The 22181-nt window shown below is 38.4% G+C and overlaps 1 protein-coding gene across 1 annotated transcript; it reads right to left on the bottom strand.

Moving 5' to 3' along the window:
* Window positions 1–25: 25 nt before the first annotated feature.
* CCDC152 (coiled-coil domain containing 152) lies at window positions 26–14402 on the bottom strand. The gene is made up of 8 exons (XM_054397537.1): window positions 14316–14402; window positions 13342–13447; window positions 6988–7056; window positions 5859–5923; window positions 3378–3480; window positions 2574–2701; window positions 699–785; window positions 26–148 (listed from the first exon to the last, which is right to left on the bottom strand). The coding sequence occupies exons 1-8, from the start codon at window positions 14400–14402 to the stop codon at window positions 26–28; spliced, it is 768 nt and encodes a 255-aa protein (XP_054253512.1).
* Between the last annotated feature and the right edge of the window lie 7779 nt (window positions 14403–22181).

Here is a 22181-nt window from a genome sequence, read left to right as displayed (position 1 = left end):
TACTGAAATACTTCATGCTGTTTACTCAGAGTCGCTTCCGTTTGAATTGCAGGTCTTGACCTTTATTAAGACGTTGTTCTAAGTCTCTTATGGTGTTCCGGAGAATTTCAATTTCCTTGTTTTTCTCCTCCTGGAGATGCTGCAACTTCTGTCAAAATGCAAGCAAAGGCTTCATTCTTAAACATCACATAGAGTTATGTGCATACAATACAATATGCTATCGCTAATGAGAGATACTCAAAGATGTGTATTTTTCTCAGTGTTTTGTATTGCAAAATTACAAAGATGACTTTCCCAGAATCTTTTTTTTTTTTTTTTTTGTTTTGTTTGGTGACAAGGCTTGTCTGAAGCCTACAAAACCAATAATGCACACATGTAATTTATATCACTGTCACTTCTGTTGGTTGTACCTTAAGTTCCCAGGTTAACAATCTTGTGATAAAAATCATCACTGTTGTTGTTGAACCCCATATATATCAACATCAGAGTAAAGAGACATACAATTAGTTGTGTAGAAGTAGAAGGGATGTGTGGGAGAGTAAGATGGACATTAAGGCATGAAAGTCCACCCCCTTATACTCCTCCACTCCCAAAGTTCCGTGGCAGAACAAATACCAGGAGAGACCCTAGAAAAGCGCTATTCCAAACAGGCCATAACAGTATTTAGTGGATGCAGACTACAGGCTACTCAAACATACCCTTCGATAGACAGTTTGTGGCAAGACAGAAGCATCTGAAAATGATTTTGTTGCTTTATTCTGGACTCTTGCTAATTTAGCATTGAACTGAAAGGATCATGAAAAAAAAGTAATTAAGAATCAGTAGGGGAAAAAAGTATGTTAAATAATATAATTTTAACTTTATCCCCCTGCCCTCCCGCAAATTGTACCTGAAGGTAGTAATAGCAAGCTTATCCTAGGATAATGAAGCTACTGAACTATATTTAGAAAATAATGCAATTTGAGTTATGTTTCTTTAAAAACATTGCAAAAAGCAAGTAAGTACAAATATGAGGAAACCAAGTACATTTAAACAAACATGATGACTGCTATAAAAACATGTTAAGGCTCCAGTGCTGGATATCTACAGGAGAAGGAAATGCAGATAATGCCCTCTGAGGCTATCACTCTTCCCTCATGTTCCAAGGATAACTCAGCCCAAACACTTTCAAACCTTGTTTCTTTTTCTGATATGTGAAAAGTTTGAAGTATTTAATATTATTATCACAATGGTCTGGAAGAGGGATTTGTGTGCTGCCTCAATAAGACTGCAGACACCACAAAAGAGGGTGGGAATGTTGATCTCCTGCAAGGTAGGAAGGCTCTGAAAAGGGATCTGGACAGGCTCTATCAATGGGCTGAAGTCAAGTGTATGAGGTTTGAAAAGGCCACGTGCCAGGTCCTGCACTTGGGTCACAACAGCCCCATGCAAATGCTACAGAGTTGGGACAGAGTGCCTGAAAAATTGCCCAGCAAAAAGGGACCTGGGGGTGCTGCTTGACAGCTGACTGAACATGAGCCAGCGTGTGGCAGGGTGGCCAAGAAGGCCAATAGCTTTCTGGCCTGTATCGGGAATAGTGTGAGCAGCAGGAATAGGGAAGTGATGCACCAGTGAGGCTGCACCTCAAATGCTGTGTTCAGTTTTGGGCCCCTCACTACGTGAAGGACATTGAGTTGCTGAAGCATATCCAAAGAAGGACAATGAAACTGGTGAAGGGCCTGGAGAAAAAGTCTTACGAGGAGCTGGTGAGAGAACTGGGGTTGTTTAGACTGGCAAAAAGGAGGCTGAGGGGAGGCCTCATGGTGCTTTACAACTACCTAAATGGAAATTGCAGTGAGATAGGGGTTGGACAAGAGGAAATGGCCTCAGACTGTGCCAGGGGAGGTTTAGATTAGATATTAGAATAAATTTCTTCACTGAAAGAGTGTCAGGCATTGTGACAGGCTGCCCAGGGAGCTGTTGGAGACACCACCCTGGCAGATGTTCAAAAACTGTGTGGACATAGCACTTTGGGACATGGTCTAATGGCCACAGTGGTGTTAGGCTGACAGTTGAGCTTGACGATATTTTCCAATAGAAACAATCCTATGATTCTATCTCCTTATTTGTTTCTGAATTGAGAGTGGGTTAGAACCTGACCCATGAAATACATGCTGAAATATGTGACTCAAATCTCTGCAGGATTAGAAGACTTTAAGATCTCAGAAGTTTATAAAAACATACATTTCCCCAACATTCAGAAATTAAAAAATAATAAAAACAAGCACAAAATGTTGTGTAATCTTTTTTTTTTTTTTTTTAGTGGCTCAAATTCTGGCAAGTTTTCAATATAGTTGAAACAAGAACACAGAAAACTTCAGTCTGCCCATACAGTAGGTAGAAATTGATTCCTGAGCAGAACTCAGATACTTTTATGGAAGTCTAAACATGCTGCTGATCTTTGTAAAGGAAATATTTTAAGTTTCCTAGTTTTCATCATATTATGTGAAGTACTAATTAACATTTCCCCCTATACAATCTCTTATATATTTACCCAATGCCAAATTGATCTTTAACAATTTTGTAATGCGTACCTCTATCTGCAGCTTAATGATTTCATTCTGCTTCTCTTCATTTTGAATTTTCAGCTGTCTAGTTAGTTCTGATATTTCCTGTTCTTTTTCATCTCTCTGTTTTCTATACTCCATTTCTTTTACTTCAACTAGTAATATAGCAACACCAAATACAGTGATTAGAGAAGATGCTTAGATAGACAATAACAAAGTTTTCCAAATATTAAAACTTTATTGAACAACAGGTCAGTTTTTCACAGCAAAGCAATTCCATTAAAGCAAAAGCATCTAAAAGTATGTGGAAAACACCTTGTCCTATCCTAGTAAGATGCAGCCTTTTTAAAGAAACAATCATCGTGTTGTACAGAGAGTTTTGCCTGGCTTTTTTCAGCTACATGGATGACCAAAGAATTCTACTTTTCAAAGCTATGCCAGTAATGAAAAAAAATTAGCAAGTTTTTTCTTGTTGTAGTGTTATTTATATGTGAAAATAACGTTCTACTCTCCTGAGCGTAGTTGGAACACTCTAACAGCACCTTAGTTTATAGTTCAAAGCAACTTTACCAGAAATTTCATTTTTTAAAAAATTTCAGGTCCTAGTTCCCAGTACCTATTCTACCTTTTAGAGAATTTTTGATCATCCTGAGTTGCTATATTGCTGCCTCATTGCCACTGCCTACTCTCTTGAGCAAAGATAAAACTCAGTTAAACACTGTTTACTTCCAGCTTTCCTATGATTCCACCACAAAGTGGATTTAGTACAGCTCCTACAGCTGACAACGTGGTTCAGCCAATGCTATAGCTTTCAGTCATTAGAGAACTTACGTTTTTTTCTTATATCACAATTCAGCTGTGCTATCTCTGATTTGTGGTCTTCCTCTTTGTTTTTAATTTCTGTCACAAGCTCCTCAATCTGATCTTTATATTCCTGTGAATATAAAAAGCTTCATAAAAATCTGGAGGTTTCTGTGCCTTCTGCAAAGCACAACTTTATGTAAAAATCTACAAGACTGTAATTCAGTACTTGCTTTATCCCCAATCTAGTAAATTGAAAACACTTATTTTAATTCTTATACAATCTGACTGAAGTCCACAGATGAAAAATGCAGCAGGTTTAATTGTATTACAGATATCAGTTAATATAAAATCAGAAATTGTACTTCAGGAGAGCAGGCAAGAGGGAAGATAATAGCCCTTTTCCTAGTTCAGGATCTGATTACAATGCTGCAGTTAGTTAAGTGACTACAATTTTATTTTTGTGGATTTTTGATTGCAGGATTGTATAATCAAAATAGTATTTATTGTAATAGTGTTCTTAATTCTTATACGAAGGATTCCATAATGACATATTGAGAGCAGTAGAAACATCAGTAGTATCGGCAGTAGTGATGCTGATGGCACTGATACTCAAGTGAAGAGTTAGAGCACACTTATTCTAAGTTTGTTCTCACAATTGCTCCAGAATTATCAAGGAATTCATTGGTGTAGCTGCCAGTATTACTCCAAAGCTTCTGTCTAAGCTATCTGACAAGGTAAGTAGTGACTCATCAGAGCAATGCTTGAAGGTATTCTCAAAGACAGCTACTAATTGGTGGTAACAGGACACCTAGATACAGTCCAGTACCTTCAAAACAGTACTAGGAAGTTCCACCATGCCCATGCATGTATGAAATGTATAGAATCAAGGTTTTAGCATGTCTTTGAGAATAAAGTAATACCTTCTGAAACTGTCAAGATAACAGCTCTATTGGCATAATAATTTAATTTTAACTAATAGTTAGTACTGGCATAGGCGAACAAAAACAGCATTGAGATTCCTAATCCTGCTGGAAAAATATTAACACAGAGAACAAACACAGCTTGTGACTAGCCCTGCTGGTGTTACCTTCTTTTGAAAAAAGAGGGGCACAGATAAAAAGTAGGGAGATAGGAAATGGGAGGACATGAGGAAGTGGGACGGAAAACCCACTTCAGTCTTAGGTTTGTGAGTCTGTGAATTATAAGGAAACTCTTCCCAGAAGAAAACCACCCAAAAAGAGCAGAAGAACTGATATATCACTACTTCTGATCCTCCTGAAGGGTCTTTCAAAGCATCTTCACAAGATACAAGTGATTCCAGTTATAATTAGAGGGGCCCTGCCTCTAACCAGGTGGAGGAGAGAGAAATCAGATCTACTGGACTGTGTGGATCAGATGGCCTGGGCACATTGGACCTACAAGAGCATAAAGCTTTAGTAGGTACAGGTACACAGTGTACTCTCATGATATCAAACTGCAAGGGGTAGAACCCATCTATATTTCTGGTGTGATGGGGGATCCCAACAGCTGAATGTGTTGGAAGCTAAACCCTGGAATGCAAGCCACAGGTTGCTTTCACTGGGAAAGGTGGAAGGAGTCAATGGAAACACAGCCCCATTGTCTGGACTGATCATGGACTGATCTAGACTGTACTGGAACAAGGAGGAGCTCCAGTATACGTAGTAAGAAGTCCATTGTGTACTGCAAGGCAATCTCATTTTAAGTGACAATGGACAATGAGTGATGTATGATGTATGTTGTATGATGTTAATTGCTGCTGGACCTGGACATGGCGTAGATGGTATAGAATCAGGGGTGGAGAATGTCGTGGGAACTGTTGAATCTGCTGATGAGTATTCAATAACATGTGGATGTCATGCCAGCTTTAAAATGAAAGTGCTGGCGGAAGCAAACTCATGGAGCTTCTAGTTGGGCTATAACATGACAGTTTTTTGATGGCTTTCTTCCAGCTCCCGGTTTGGGGTGTCAGTCTCTTCCACTTTACTGGATGCTGGCTTGGGTGCTGCCCTCTTCTGCTTGCTGGCTTGTTTGCCGATTGTCTTTTGCTGGCTTGGCTTGTTTGGCTCATTCACACAGTAATGTACATTGTATTATTTTCATCAAACTCTCGGGGCTTTTTGGGTATTTCTCTCATTTTTGCTCCCATCTCTGTGTGGGGGCCTTGCTTGTTAGTGTGGGGGCCTTGCTTGTTAGTGTGGGCTGTCTTAAACCAGGACAGGGATACAGATGAAAAGTAGAGGCCTAGTATGTTATAAGCACGTACCTGCCAGCCTGCTCAGCACTTACTAGTTTTGACACCCTAGATCCTCTAACACATTCTGATAGTGATATTTCCGTGAGAGCAACTCTTCTCCTTTCACAGATGATAAGCATTAGGAAAAGTGCAACAACATTATCAGCATCAAACTCACCAGTGTAAAGATATATGTACTAAAAGAGAGATAAAATATTACTCCTCTATCTAAAGAATGATCGTTTGTAACATACCTGTTCACAAGCATTTAGTTTCTCTTCCAAGATGTGAATGGTATCCTTCAGCCTACAGTTTTCCTCTATGTAAATACAAAACTATATGACACACTTGAAAGTACAGTCTGACTATTGTTAGAATGAAAGCAGAATAAGGAAATTAACTTGTTGAACTGTATGAACTTTGAGACTTTTTTTTTTAAGACATGATAATCATAATTTACAGAACTCAGTCTCCATTATTTTGAAAAGACAAATAATAGTTTAATAACAATAGTTGTCTGGTATTGCTACTTTGAACTGTCTTTAGCCTTCTGATAACTGAGGCATTCAGGACAATCTAGAAAATGTTCTTTGACTGAAAAAATGAAACATTATTATCGTGGCTACAGCAGTTTCAAATTGGAAGATGTAACTTTTTAAGTACTTGTCTCCTAAGAACTAGAAAGTAGTATCTCAGACCCACAACTTAGAAAATGCAGATAATGCCTCTTTTTTTTTAATTATTAGAAGTCACTTTGAGTATCAAAAGTGGTTGGTTATATACTTCTAATTTTTAGAGATAGATTAATATTTGTTCTAATATGCCTTGAATACACAATGGGTATAAAATTAAGTGCATGGTGTACAGCTAAACTAAGGAATAAAGACATATCAAATATTTATACATTTTATTTTAAAATAGGAATGAGCAGATGTCAAGTATTTATGGATAGTAGCTAAGTTTTAATAATATTACACTAAGGGTTAAGGCTCTTTGGTTCAAAAAAGTGATAAAAGCTATGCATAAACACTTCAACAGACTACAGTCCAACAGCTGAATGATACATTCTCATTTTTTTGTAAAATTGCCTGTGCTATGAGGAAATAAATTTAAAGCTCAGCTACTGATTTAAAAACCCTCTGAGGTACACCTTCTTTTACACATGGATTCTATATGGGATTAAAGCAACAGACATTAGTTAAGCACATAGACCACCAAAATCTGCATGACTGATTTTAGATACCTTTTTTATTCTGTTCTGTATAGCTGTCATTGAGTTTCTCTCTCAGAAATAATCAGTAAATATAAACAGCAACAAAAATTTCAAATGCCTGCTCATTCTGAATTACAGTACAGTATATACAAGAACATTTTTGCTTTTACCTTTCACGTTACACTGGTTCTCAATAGTTTGTGTTAGACCCTTTATCACATTCTGTAGAGTAATACATTCTAAAAGAAAAGAAAAATCTAAGTGTTTTTGAAATTTATTCTCAAATTAAATTTTCTATTTTGTTTATAAGCTTCCCAAATATTTGACAATAATCTTAATAAAAGTAGTCTGAGTCTTTTTACTGCCTATAGAAATTACTCAGAATATCATTACATTACTGCTCAACTAGAATCTAGTTTAATGCTAGATTAAAAACAGTCATTCAACTATTACATGTTTATTTCTAGCCAGAAAGTAGGGATGTTATTTTTTTGCTGGGTAACAATAGAAAATTTCCTTATCAGCATTCCAGCAATTTGATATAATTAATGAAACTGAGTCTTACTTTCCTGGTAGTATTCTTGCCAAAATTCCTTTTAAGAAACACTATCCACTCATTGCTGTTTCTTGCCCTCCTTTTAGTGAATATTATCATTCATCTTGTGGCTCAATGCAAACTTGGAGTGATTGAGAATATGCTACCATACCCCCATTAGTTCTGTTTAAACAAAATAATTATGTTTGTGTGTGCATATACATCTAAGTTGTTATTATTTTATGTATTTGTATTAAATATTTTATTTTTAAAACGGTATTTTAAATATTTGAGCAGCATATGGACTGTCTGTGGTATAAAATTTGGTTTCCTTTAGATACTATTTTAATCCCTTATTTTCCTTGTAACCTTATCAGTAAAGTTACAAAACATTTAAAAACTGGGCAGACTGAGGACACTAAAACTGAGGTTGCTTACTCTTAAAACTTTTCTTTCAATTGCCAGACTACCACTGCATTTCTTAAGTGGCTTTTAGTTTCCACAACAAATGCTAAGTAAGAGTTACTTGTAAGATCAAAGATCTGTTGAAAATTGTAGATCACATAATTAAAGACCATATTACAAACAGTGCAGCCAGGAAGATGAATTAACATCCCAGCTCAAAAATTCCGTTTCCCACTCGATCTTGTCGACCTTTATTCTTCCATCAAGTCCTGTTCTCATGCAGCTGAGTATATTAAGACAGCTATATTCGCCAGCTCCATGCTTCCAAAAGAACAGTAGAGGGAGCACAACCACCACAGAAATACCCCTCATTTGCTGAGCTGGATCAAAAGGCACGTGCGGAAAAATCCTATTAAATGTCTGAAACACCAGGTTAGCATGCCTGCCTGGACCAGCTGGTCCAAGTTTTATTTAATTTGAAAATATATAGAAATAAATTTATGCACAAATTGGAAAGACATTTATGCACTAGGTAAACAATACGACCGCAGATAGTCATCCAATGATCACAGCTATTTAAGAGCAAGCCACTCTTTCGTCTAGGCTCAAGAACATCTGGTTATCTGTCAGATGTACCTTGGCAAATTCCCTGTGTAACTAGGGTCCTAACTGGAAAAAATTACAAGGAACACACCATTTTTTCTTGCCTAAAATAAGGAAGAAAAGGGAAAATTTTGCTAAACAGTTGCATCTTTCTAGATCACTGGCATAGCATCTGTTATGGATTCTGTGTTTGTTTCTTGTAAAGACTACTCCCTGCATGTAGAAAGATTCAACTGCCTAAGTGATCTTTTTCCGTGCTTAATATGTATGCTTTATTGCTGTTTCTTTCACTGGAATTTATAATTGAAGCTATTTGCTTTATTTATTTGTTTATTTATTTATTTATTTAAATAAGGAAATTATATTGCATACTGTTCCCTTTAACACCTTTGAAACACTAAGTCAATGAATATGCAATCCTGCAGATGCTAAATGGAGGTACCTTAAGTGTTACATAGACAGCAATGTGGTTACTTTCTTTTCAAAAGCTATGGTAGATTTTTGTTCAGAATTACTGCCTGCAGAATAAGAGTTCATTTAGTCACCACAGTAATGGTTTAAGAGCAGAAAACATCTCTGTGTTAAGTGGATCTGCAGTTATTTACACTGACAAAAACTGTGGTGTTCAATTGAAAATAAAGCTCATTTGTGACCTTTCAGAGCATGTACGTGGCTTGCATGTGGCTTGCACAGTTGTTCATTTTTTTTTCCCTCCATATTTTTGGTTCAAACACTTCACTGTCTTCTCTCACTTGAGTTTTAGAAGTTTCCTTTCTTCTTTTGAATCTCCTTCAGAATTCTCAGTTATCTTCCATCTTACACAGCTCTAGAGAGATAATTTTGGCAATCAAGGACCTCAAAGAGCCCTCAGGTTCTCACTTACACTAGTTGGAGATTTCTTGAGGCATGAAATTCCTCAATTCCTGTTTCTGTTTCTCATACTAACAAAGAGTTCTTCAGTCAGGATAATCTCCAGGACATCACCACTAGGAGCCACAAACCCTTCAGGGAAGGAGTACTTCCTTCCATAGTACTTTGTTTCTGCTCTTCTGATGTGAGCACCATGTTTACTTGGAATCATATGTGAAGCATTCACTGGCATGTGGTCTCTCCTGTTTTTGTCTTAGATGTGTGAATTCCTTTGTGGTCTACTTACAAGTCTTACATTCTAAGGCTGAGTTGTTTCTTTATTCTGTAAATTCATTTGCTTTTGGGTTAAATTTGTAATAGGCTGAACTTGAGATGCTCTACAACCTGAGAATGTCTATATGTTAAGATTGTGTGTTGACACTGTTCTTCAAGAAATTGATGCAGTAGTCTGAACACAGCAATTTTAGTTGCCTTTGGACCAACTCTTTAAATTACATACTTTCAGGAAATGTGGCTGAGCTGGGAAACACAGTTGTTGATATCACTGTATAAAAGCTGTTCTTAGAACTGGAGCCTGCTAGGATAACTGTTGCCAGCGTAAGAATAGAAGTATAACTGCTGCATTTGGTCCCTTGCATCTTCTCCAGTTCTGCACAGGATCCCACCACAATACCATCAATATTAAAGAGTTTGGGTTTTTTTAAGTCCACAGTGCATTGACTTTCAAATAAGGTTTTGCAAAGAACTGAACTGATTTCTGTTGCTCTGATTTTGAATATACACTATGCTACTACCCTTTCTGGAGGGTAAGTCTGCAGGTGAATTTGATAAAAGTTCAAATACTTTTTCTATCCACTTTAAAAAGAAAAAAATGTTTTAGAATCATTATATACTTACTATTATTTATAAATACTACACCGCTCATAAAGTCCTCTTGAAATACTTTTATTGTTACAGTCACTGCTGATCTCCAGTAACAAGTAATTGTTGACCTAAAGGTTTCTCTGACAACATCAGCAGTAGATTAGGGCAATTTGCTGCTCAAGATATTTTGTGAAACTCTGCTTTCTTAATGAGTACAGTTAAAAAATGTTGACTTATAAGCACTTCATGCCATGATATTTGAAGTGCTTGTCTTATTGTAAGCAGGTTAACTTAATAGAACAGCCATGATAATTGTCTTACCTTCTAAATACATTATATCCCTGTGACAGCTCTCTTTTACCTTTTACTTCCTTATGAAGAGTTCCTGCCTTTTTTTTTTTTTCCTCTGATTACTGATGCAAACAGCTTGGCAGTCTCTTTTACTCTTTGACCAAAATCCTTGTCTTCCAACAATTCTGCCTCCTGTCTATATCCATACTAAATGCTACGACTTCAATATTATTGGGAATGTTTTCTCCTGACTGTCCCTCCTGCTAAAACTTTGTTTCATATTTCATTCTGATTGCTCTGGTATTTTGACTTGGATTTCTGACATCCACATTTGGGGTTTGTATCGTATCACTTTTATCTCATTGAAGTGAGCCACTGCTTTTTACGAAATTTGGAATCATTAGGCAAAACCAGAGAGCAGGGGGATTATACATGATAGTGATTTTAAAGGGAAAGGAGAAGTTGGACAAAGCCAAGAAACTATTCGTACCATAAGACCTCTGGTGGATGAGAAACTGGACATAAACAAATGATGTGCACTTGCAGCCCAGAAGGCCAGTCAATCTGCGTGGCCACCAGATTGAGAGAGGTGATTCTGCCACTTTGCTCTGGTGAAACCTCACCTGAGTACTGCATCCAGGTCTGGAGCCCTCGACACATGAAGGACATGGAGGACCGGGGGCTAGAATACCTCTCTAATGAAATCAGGCTGAGAGAACCAGGGTCACTCAGCCTGGAGAAGAGAAGGCTCTGGAGAGACCTAATAGCAGCCTTCCAATACCTGAAGGGGACCTACAGGAAGGCTGGAGAGGGAGTGTTTACAAAGGCCTGTAGTAATAGGACGAGGGGCAATGGCTTCAGACTAGAGAAGAGTAGATTTAGATTGAATGTTAAGAAAAAGTTCTGCACCATGAAGGTACTGGAACAGTTTGTTCAGGGAGGTAGTTGAGGTCCCACCTGGAAATACTCAAAGTAAGGCTCGACAAGGCTCTGAGCAACCTGATCTAGTGCAGGGAGGTAGGACTAGATGACTTTGGAGGTCCCTTCCAAACTGAATCATTCTATGATTCTATGCTAAATTATGTAGGTTCCAACAAAGATCTCTCAGTGCAACTAAATGACAGTCTCACTCCAGTGTGAAACTAAGTTTATTCCTGTCTTTTTGCAAGATGATTTGTCAGAAACTATAGTTTTAAAAAAGATGCACAGTTCAACAACTCTGCAAACTACAGAAAACAAGCAACCACAGATCTACGCTAAGTAATGAATATTATTTATCTTTTCAGATACCTACCTGATATACTTCTAGAATTAAAAAAAAAAAAATGAAACAGTGGTTTCAGCTCAACTGAATTTGGCCTTGAAGGATTAGATGCCATTCCTTACACTTTTTAGCCAAGTTGGCAATGTAACTGAGATAAACTCTTGATGGTGACATTACAAACAGAAAATTAGCATCACATTGTTTAGTCTGATCTCTTCAGAGACTGAATCTCACACAGATAAAAATTAAAGTTGCTTTGGACAGCCCTTCAGTCTTCTAGAAGTTAAACAAATTCTTAGGCAGACTAAGAACTTGAGATTCCACCAATACCCAAGGTCCATACAGAATTAAAGTGAGCAATATTCAGAGAAATACTAAAACTCCAGTATGTCAGTAGGCATGGTACAGGAAAATATATTCCAAACCCTAAACTAGGCTGTCAGATTGCGCCTAAGGAAACCAAATCACACAAACAACTACCAAGTATCATTCTTTACATTATCTTGGAGCATCAGCCCCACCAGTCTGACATGCCATCTCCAGTTACAGGAAGGATTTGACATTATTTCAGAGGCAACAAAATATGCATTCAAGAATGCATCTACCTCATTTTTCATTGGGCAAAACATTTCTAGTGACCAGGTAAATTGTAGGCTTGGTCATATTGATACCAATGGAACAGCTCAGGCATGATTGTGTCAGTGCTGATCTTACTTTTCCCAAATGTTGACTCTATTTCTCTACACAGACATTTGACCTGCTTATTTAGTAATAGAAATTACAGCACTTCAATTAAAACTTGAAGTTTGTTTAAAAATACTGGTTTTGCAAACTGTGGCAGTTCACTAGCAGCTCAAGAAGACAAACTTGTGGGTACAAGACCACCGTCAGATGTATGAAACTCATTGATCCTCTCCTTCTTTCCCTTACTAGCACATTGTTCCCTAGGGAAAGAAGATTTAAAAATACAAGAGATGAAGTGGAAAAAAAGGGGAAAAAAAGAAAGTTTTTGTTTCATAAGTAGTGCATGCATTCAAAAATCTCTTGAAGTAGGTGGACATTAAAAAATGAAATCTAGTTAGTTCAATGCAGTTCTCAAGCTGTATTTGTGGATTCACAGTATCACAGTATATCAGAGGTTGGAAGGGACCTCCAGACCTCATCAGGTCCAACCCCCCTGCCAGTGCAGGATCACTTAGGGTAGTCTGCACAGGAATGCATCCAGGTGGGTTTTGAAAGTCTCCAGAGAAGGAAACTCCACAACCCCCCTGGGCAGCCTGTTCCAGGGCTCTGTCACCCTCACCATAAAGAAGTTTCTCCTCATGTTGAGGTGAAATCTTCTATGTTCAAGTTTGAACCCATTGTTTCTTATCACTGTGAACCACTGAAAATAGCCTGGCCCCCTCCACTTGACACCCATTCCTCAGATATTTATAGACATTTATGAGATCCCCTCTCAGTCTTCTCTTCTCCAGAGTAAGCAGCCCCAGTTATTCAAGTTATTCAAGTTATTTGGTTTATGCAGATGAGATGGATTTCACTATACAACGTGAGATTAAATATTGTTGTTTTTCATGCAGTACTTAGATTCTTGCTGTTTTATTTTTGAATTTTTCATGTAAACAGTGGAAATACTTCTCAGAACTTCCTGAATATAGGAAAAATTATGTATTTTTTTAAAAAAAACCTTACCTTCTTTTACTGATTCCTCCTTTGACTGGCTTATTGTTAACAACCTGTTACATTTTTCCAGCTCAAGAACCAGTAGGTTATTTCTTTCATTAATTTCTGATATTTTCTAGAAAATTTGAAAAATACTAAATGTAGCTTTTAAGTCTTGAATTGTAAATTAGTATGAAATTTAAAAATTTCAGAACACTGAAGCCACAAATCTGTATTGTTTGTCATTACAGAGAACGACGCTAGACTCAAGAGCCTGTGCCGTTGTTTCACCTGAAGAACTAAGAATGCTGACATCACTGCTTATAAACTGGTTCTGTAGTCCATAAACTGGATCAATCCTTAGGAAGGTTCTTTCTGTTGCTTTGCATATGAGGCTGTTGACACCCTCGCTGAGCACCAACATGAGGAAGGGGTGTAAAAACAAATCTGTATAATGTGTTTTTTTTCCCATGAGAAATGATTAATTTTTTTCATGTGCCCCTTTTAGAATATCCTTAGTATGGATTTACTGATCAGGAAAGCACCAGAGTTGGCTAATATGGATATAACAAGACATACAGTATTTATTTTCCTCAGTGGATGAGTCTTTTAAGAACTAACATACATAAAATAAAGAGAGCTTAATGCATGTGGAATATATGAACATATATGCCTGTTATGGCAATGATATTTTTTTTCTAAAAAAAGGAACAGTTTCTGAAAGGATAGTCCATCAAACCTGTGTAGTACTGCTGCCTTCAATAGCAGCTTCTGATACAGAGACACTTCCATGCTTTACCCGGGAAGCCAAAATTGGCCTCTTCACCATTACAATTCTAGCACAGAAACAAAGGCTTCTCAGATTCCACAGAAATCACTTGTGTCACTCTGAGGTACAGCCAAGATTTTCCAAAAATTTGGCTTACAACCCATATTAATATTTTTTTTTAAATTAATGTCACAAAATATTTATAGATGCAACATTTGTTACCTTCGTCGCTTACCTTTTCTATCTCTGAGAAGTTATCTAAAAGTTTGTCAAGGTTCACTGCACTGATTTTCCTCATAGTTTCTTCATGGTTGTGATTCATTTATGTCAGAATTGTATAATCCAGTGATCACTGTATGTATAAAAATAAATCTATGAATTAATATATTTCTCGCTTAAACTATGTCAAAAGATTTCATATGCACAAATGTAAGCAAAAGAATGTGTTGGGGTTTTTTTTTAGTTAGAACCATATCTTGGGTAAAACTGAACTTCAACCAGCCTAAGATCTTGCATTTCTAAGAAACAATTAATGTCAGAAAACCCAAAATATCTCAAACTTTAGATGCTACAGCTGATTTTGGATTTTTTCCCCCTGCAATTAAAAAATAAACCAGAATCCACTTCCACAGATACAATGATGCAATTTTATCTAAAGATATTATTTATTCACTACTATTTTAGAGGCAACAAATGAAATTTTGTTAAGTTTCGTTAACTTTAAAAATATTACTTAAATAGACAAGATTTTACAAGGCACACATTAATGCAAGATCTAGACCTTTTACATAAACCTCTACATAGATGCTTTGGTATTTAACTACTCAGGCTTCAAGTTATTTGCACACTTTCTTACAGGAAATTTGCATTAATATTAGTGATGAGAAACTACAGGAGATAAAATTTACCGTATGAGTAAAAAGCACCCATGTAATTCCAGATTATTAACACAATTCCTATTTTTAGCAGAAATCCTCCTGACAGAATCTTCAACATACATTTACAACATACACCTGGAAGACATGGTATGAATGCTTCTAAAAATACTGAAACTGTTGATGAACAACAGGCTTCATGAAACAAAAATCCCAGTAATAGATAAACCATGCATTCCAGATGAAATCATTGCTTCTGTGTGGAAATATATGAACGGTCTTTTTATAAACAATAACAAAACAAAACAAACAAACAAAAACAAACCCAAAACAATGAGAGAGGTGAACCAGAAGATAGAATGTATGCACTACAGAGAAACTGAACAGGTTTCCAGACAAAAAATACCTACAGTAAAGTTAGGTGGAAATAGATGCATAAACGAACAACTACAACTAATCAAAATTACATAACTTAATTATTTTCTCAGTAATTCAATATTTATAAATCTCTACAAGTATGTAACTTCTTTACAAAAACAGTAAGATAAAGACATTGGTTCTGTGTTATTTTGTTTCTTGTATCCACTGTTTCCACAGAGAGAGAGAGACTAAAACTAATTAGCTAAAGTTAATGAACTTTTTTTTTGTTTTGTTAAATCACCAACTTTTAAGAATACATGTACCATTAAAGAACTGATGCTTCTAAATCAAATTAGAGGGGTTTTACTGTTAGCAATCTTAATGATTTCTGTTATTACAATGCAGTGATTTTTCAAAAGGCATTTGAAAATATTTATTCAAGACTGTTGAATGTGTAACCTAACTACATGTTTAAGTATTCTAAATTTAGAGTATGAATGCCAAGTCCAGATTTTTTCAGTCCTTATCATGGGCAGCATCTTGTGTTTGTCAAACACTGTTTATCATGGTTTTAAGCCTACATATTACCCTCTAAATTTTGACTGAGCATGGGACTTCAAGGAGCTGCCATGTTGTGTGCTCTTTGTGTGTTTCCTTATTCCATGGCATCATTTATTTTTCTCAGAAGACAGGATGTGCTCAGCACTTGGCAGTGTTAGGCAACACTGCCACTGGGAATAAAACTCCTGCTGAACTGAAACATTAAATTAAACATAGTATCTGGTAGTATTTATGTTGCAATTTTCCATCAGGAAAACGAATTAATTTTTTTTTTTTTTGCATTATTAGAATGTATGTTATGACTTTCAGAGGCATTTCTGTTAAGCCTCCCGCTCCTGTTTAGAACTATGGTATTTGTCTCACTAGGGAGAAAATGGCAGAATTAAAATGCTTTTTTGACTATCATAAACCAGCCACCTTTGTTTAATGTCTCTTTAACCTCCTGCCATCTGTGCTCTCTTAGGATCCTTTTCAAAGTATTGTAGCTAATGGTCTGATTTTGGACTTTAATTCTTGCTTCATACAATAGTAAAATGAATATTTATAACCAAAATAGAAAGGATATTAATTTTTATCAGTCTGTCTCAACTGAATATAGTAAGTATTCACTAATAGGCACTTCAAATAGTCTCGACGTTTTTCTGAACTCCACCTTGCATAGGCACCTGATGTTTGCATTGACTGCAACCTTGCTTTAATTCCTCTTTCTTTGAAGACCCTAAGCACATTTAAAACCTGCTTTGCAGATCAAAATTATCACCACGCAAGTGGCACCCACAAGTGGGGTGAATTCCATCCCTTCAAACGATTTCACAGACAGTAGTACAGAGGCACTAGGAGCACCACTGCAAATCCCACCGGCGAAGTGCAGAGAGTCCCTTTCCTGCTCCCACCTCTGCGAGTTGTCAACACGAAGTGCCCCGGGTAGGAGTAAGACTTTCTCCTCACAGTCCCTGACGCACCAGACACCTAGAGCACTGCCTTTTCCTTCTCAGTTCGTGGGCATAACCGCTAAACAGCGCGGGACAATCGCGCTCCCCATGGAAGCGCCAACACAAGCCCCTCACCCTACCCCGCTCCCCACAGCCAGCTGAGAAGAGCCAGCGTCCGCACACCCGAAGGCGGGAACGCAGCTCCGCCGCGGCGCGTACCACTGCAGACCCTGTGGGGGCGGCTTTTCCCTCCTCACCAGCAGCGCCCCCACCGCCGCCCGCTGGTGGACTCGACCGCATGTTCGCACTTGGGTTGTGTTGTTCGAGGCGCCGTTAGTCGGCGTCTGCCTCGGTGGGGTCGAGCGGCTGAGTTGAGGGGAGGGGGCACTGCATGGTGGGAACGGAGATCACTCGGGGTCTCTCACAGCCTCTCACGAAGCCTCGGCGAGAAAACAGTCTCCTTAGGGGTTGGTTGAGAGGGAAATTGAGGGCAGTGCAATTTGATGCTCTCCTGCATAACCCCGAGGACAGTGCCACTATTCGCCACTTAAAAAAACAAACAAACAAGCAAAACCCAAACACCTCCGCAGAGCGCCTATACTGTGACCCTGATAACACTCTGTAGTATGTGCGTTAACGTCAGCTGCAAGGAGTCTTCATGTACGAGTGAATGTCCCATTGAACAGCAGCAAACAGGCATTGGACGGAAGCATATCTGTTCGTGACAGAAAGATCGAGTCTCTGGATCTCTCTTTTCTCAGTATTTATACTGTGCATGTAAATATGACTACCAAACAGTGATACTCCCCAGCCTACCTGTCCTTATTCTGAAATAAATGATGGCAAAACGCTTCTGAGAAAAGTTTCCAGGATAACCTCCCCAGTGTGGGTGCACACCCCATGACCCCAGACTACTGAGCTGGAGGTCAGCGCTGTAAGTACTGCAAGCTGCTCATCATAGGTTCTCTTTGTAGATGTGGTACTGGTGATGAGTCAACGTTGTGCTGCTGCTTTGGTTAGGTTTGGAAATTGATCATTCTGCTGAAGTATGAGAAGAAACAATTTTTTCCTTTTCCTTTTCCTTTTCCTTTTCCTTTTCCTTTTCCTTTTCCTTTTCCTTTTCCTTTTCCTTTTCCTTTTCCTTTTCCTTTTCCTTTTCCTTTTCCTTTTCCTTTCCCTTTCCCTTTCCCTTTCCCTTTTCCTTTCCCTTTCCCTTTCCCTTTCCCTTTCCCTTTCCCTTTCCCTTTCCCTTTCCCTTTCCCTTTCCCTTTCCCTTTCCCTTTCCCTTTCCCTTTCCCTTTTCCTTTTCCTTTCCCTTTTCCTTTTCCTTTTCCCTTTTTTCCCCTTTCCCTTTTTTCCCCTTTCCCTTTTTTCCCCTTTCCCCTCTTTCTGTTCCCTTCTGTATAAACGAAAGTCATTATGTCTCAAATGCTTTGTTGATGCTGTCCTCAGGAGCAGAAATGCTTGCTGTGCAGATCACAATCTGTGGGAGCACGTATCACAGTATCACAGAAGTTGGAAGGGACCTCAAGAGATCATCAGGTCCAAGCCCCCTGCCAGAGCAGGATCACTCAGGGTAGTCTGCACAGGAATGCATCCAGGTGGGTTTTGAAAGTCTCCAGAGAAGGAAACTCCACACCTGCCATGGGCAGCCTGTTCCAGTGCTCTGTCAACCTCACCATAAAGGAGTTTCTCCTCATGTTGAGGTGAAACCTTCTATGTTTTAGTTTGAACCCATTGTTTCTTATCACTGTGAACCACTGAAAAGAGCCTGGCACCTCCACTTGACACTCACCCCTCAGATATTTATACACATCGATGAGATCCCCTCTCAGTCTTTTCTTCTCAAGACCAAACAGCCCCAAGGCTCTCAGTCTCCACAGGAGAGATGCTCAAGTCTCCCTTATGGAGGGGGGGACTTTCCCTTGGATTCTCTCCAGCAGGTCTCTGGCTCTCTTGAACTGGGAAGCTCAAAACTGGATGCGATATTCCAGGTGTGGTCTCACCAGGACAGAGTAGAGAGGTAGAAGAACTTCCCAAGACCTGCTAGACACACTTTTCTTGATACATCCCAGCATCCCATTGGCTCTCTTGGCCACAAGGGCACATTGCTGTTCCATGGAGATCTTGCTGTTCACCATCACTCCACGGTCTTTCTCTGTGGAGCTGCTTTCCAGCAGGGCAGCCCCTAACCTGTCCTGGTGCCTGTTGTTATTTCTCCCCAGATGCAGGACCTTGCACTTGTCCTTACTAAACATCATGAGGTTTGCCTGCACCCAGCTCTCCAGCCTGTCCAGGTCACATTGGATGGCTGTACAGTCTGTCAGGTGTTAGCCAACCCAATCCCCCAGTTTTGTATCACCAGTGAACTTGAGGGTACTCTCAATGCCCTCATCCAGGTCATTGATAAAGATATTGAACAAAACTGGACCCATCACCAATCCCTGGGGGACACCACTGGCCACAGGCCTCCAAGTTGACTCTGTGCCACTGATGACGACCCTCTGAACTCTGTTGTAGAGCCAGTTTTCAATCCACCTCACTGACCAACCATCTATGCCACATCTCCTGAGCTTTTCTATGAAGAACCATTCATGTCTGTCGATACCTAGAGAAGTAACACTCTGTCACTCATACTAATAAATGCTGCTTGCAGGCAACTGCTTTTTAGAATGTCTGAGAGTTGATGTCCATTGGGACACTGACATAGACAATGATGAAAATAATTTTTGTGGATAGAAGATCAGCAGCTGAGATACAAGCAGGGAAAGGACATACTGCCAAGTGTATGACAATGATACATGCCAAAAGAGAAATGGTACTCCTGTCATCTCACAGAGAACTCAGTACACGCTGCTTGTGTTTTCCAGCTCAGTTTCCCCACTTTATTGACAATCTTTTACGAAATCTGTTGCACGTTTTCAGCTGTCCTTGTAAACAACACCATTCCCAAATGCCATTCAAAAGGTCTGGTACTTAAGAAAAAATAATTCCAAGGTTAATAAAGGTGTTAGAGAAGACTAGATCAGTGTTTTAGACAAAGTGAAGTGGCTGCCCCTTACTATAAGAAGGACATAGAAGTGCTGGAGCATGTGCAGAGAAAGGCCTAGAGCAAAAGTCCTATGAGGAAAGGCTGAGGGACCTGGGGTTGTTCAGTCTGTAGAAAAGGAGGCTGAGTGGAGACCTCATTGCTCTCTACAACTACCTGAAGGGAGGTTGGAGCAAAGAGGGGACAAGCCTTCTCTCCTTGGTAGGAAGCAATAGGACCAGAGGAAATGGTTACAAGCTGCACCAGGGAAGGTTTAGGCTGAATTTCCTTCACTGGAAGCTACAGTTATCAAACATTAGCCTATGCCTAATCATGAGATATTAAACATACACAGATGATGTCAAGTGTGAGAAACAGAATAGTACACACAGCTGGGTTTGCCATGCCTTTGGCACAGAAGTTTCTCTTGCAGGAACGCTCAAAATGGCAATAAAAGGGATTTGTAGTTTCCATTTATTTTAGATACCCACCTACAGTTCCCTGCCAGTTTCTGCCAGAAAAGAAAGACCACCTTACTTGCTTAAAACACAGTGAATGTTAGACCTTTTTTTGGTGACCACCAGACTCTTCAAACTGTCCTGACAGAGAAGATATCACTCTACAGAAAGACATAAAAAAAAAAAAAAAAAAAAAGAGGGAATGAACTCTCAATGAACTACAGAAGAACTCTCATAATTTGGACATTTGCAGAGCTAAACTGCTTACTAGTTTAGCAGAAATATTTTGAAAGCTAAACCAAAAGAATATTTGCTGACTGCTAAACTTATTATAAGTTAAATGTTCTACTCTCATCTTACAGTTTTTTGTTCCATGTATTTCTGTGTCAAAATCTGTCACACATTTTTCCATCAAAGTTTTTTTCCTACATTTTTTCCCTGTCTGCTCACAGTAATCACCTTCCCAGTTGTTAAATGACGTGTTTACATATGGGTCACTTAGCATAGCATTATTGTATGTTTAATATCTCATGGTTAGGCATAGGCTTGAGTAATTTTTTACTGATCTTAGTGTTATTACATTTTGATGATTTTTAACACCCTTCGTTACAACTCCAGACATATCAAACAATGTGTCAACTGCATTTGCAAAGGTTTGCAATTTATTCAAATATTCAAAGGTTGCAAATTATTCAATTAACTGGAAAAAAATTATTGTTTTCTTCTTACTCCAAACAGCACATGGAATGAAGAGCACAGGTTTTAAACCTGCTCTAGACTGCTAGAGTACGTTTCACAGTTTTAAACATACTGTTGTGTGAGGCTGCAGAGTAGCTTAGAGAAACAGAGGGATAAATTGTACATCTTGGGTATCACCATGCTCTTTGATGTGTTCGTCTTGCTGAAATGATTTTTTCCCCCTACTTTAGAAATCATAGAATGTTTTTGGCTGGAAGGGACCTTAAAGATCATCAAGTTCCAACCCCCCCCATCCCCCTCCCACCCCCAACATGGGCAGGGACACCTTCCCCTAGACCAGATTGCTCAATACGTTCTCCAACTTGGCCTTGGACACCTCAATGGAGAGGATATCCATACCTCCTTGGGCAACCTGTAGATGTTGCTCAGGGACATGAAGGCCCTTTGCCTCTCCAAAATGCTCTTTGCATACTCCAAAACATTCAATATATGTTGAAAGGTTGGAAACATACAAATGTACCCAAATACATACCAATGCATATTTATAAAGTAGGTTAATACACTAGAATACGTTTAAATACAGAAATATAAATAATTAAATAGATAAGTGTAGGCAAATATATCTGCTAAAACAATAACCATTAAAGAAAATTCAGTAAAAGCAGTGATTGGATTTTACCATCACTTAGGCATGCTTGTTACCTGAGTCTTAGGGTGGGAGGTTTTAGAAACAGGGAAAGAAAAAGCAAAAAAAAAAAAGCCTACCTATGTGACCTGATCCACGTAATCTGAGTGGTCAAACAAGTTAAAAGACCATTTAGTTTCAGCATGTACTTGAGTTGTTATTTTGTTCATAAACAGAACAGAAATATTCTTCCAGAAAGTATTTTTTCCTCTGTATGTATGCCTTTTTTCTTGGCAAAGGATGACCTAATCTTTGTTTTATAGTTTCAGTAATTGAAAAAATAATGGCTCAACATGAGCATTTACAGTATGTATCAAAATACAAGTTCATAATTATTTGTAACAGGACATTTGCAGTAAATTTCTGATGTTGCTTACAGGAATTCCATTATCTTGTAATCTTGACAGGAGTGTTCTGTGTTGGAGGATGACAAAAAAAAAGGAGGTAAAGACGAGGTAAACTGGAAATCTCCTAGTAAGTGTATCATTCCATGACTCTGTAAA

This window comes from Indicator indicator, chromosome Z (genome assembly GCF_027791375.1).
Source record: "Indicator indicator isolate 239-I01 chromosome Z, UM_Iind_1.1, whole genome shotgun sequence".
Lineage (NCBI taxonomy): Eukaryota > Metazoa > Chordata > Aves > Piciformes > Indicatoridae > Indicator > Indicator indicator.
Note: the sequence above shows the minus strand (reverse complement) of the source record. Positions and strands in the feature narration are given on the sequence as shown.

What these genes read in the sequence shown, in the direction of transcription:
- CCDC152 (XM_054397537.1), bottom strand. Translation starts at nt 14,402, where the DNA reads ATGAATCACAACCATGAAGAAACTATGAGGAAAATCAGTGCAGTGAAC. An exon ending in ACTTCTCAGAGATAGAAAAG is followed by an intron (nt 13,448 to 14,315) that starts GTAAGCGACGAA and finishes CAAATTTTCTAG; the next exon opens with AAAATATCAGAAATTAATGA. An exon ending in GAACCAGTGTAACGTGAAAG is followed by an intron (nt 5,924 to 6,987) that starts GTAAAAGCAAAA and finishes GTATTTACATAG; the next exon opens with AGGAAAACTGTAGGCTGAAG.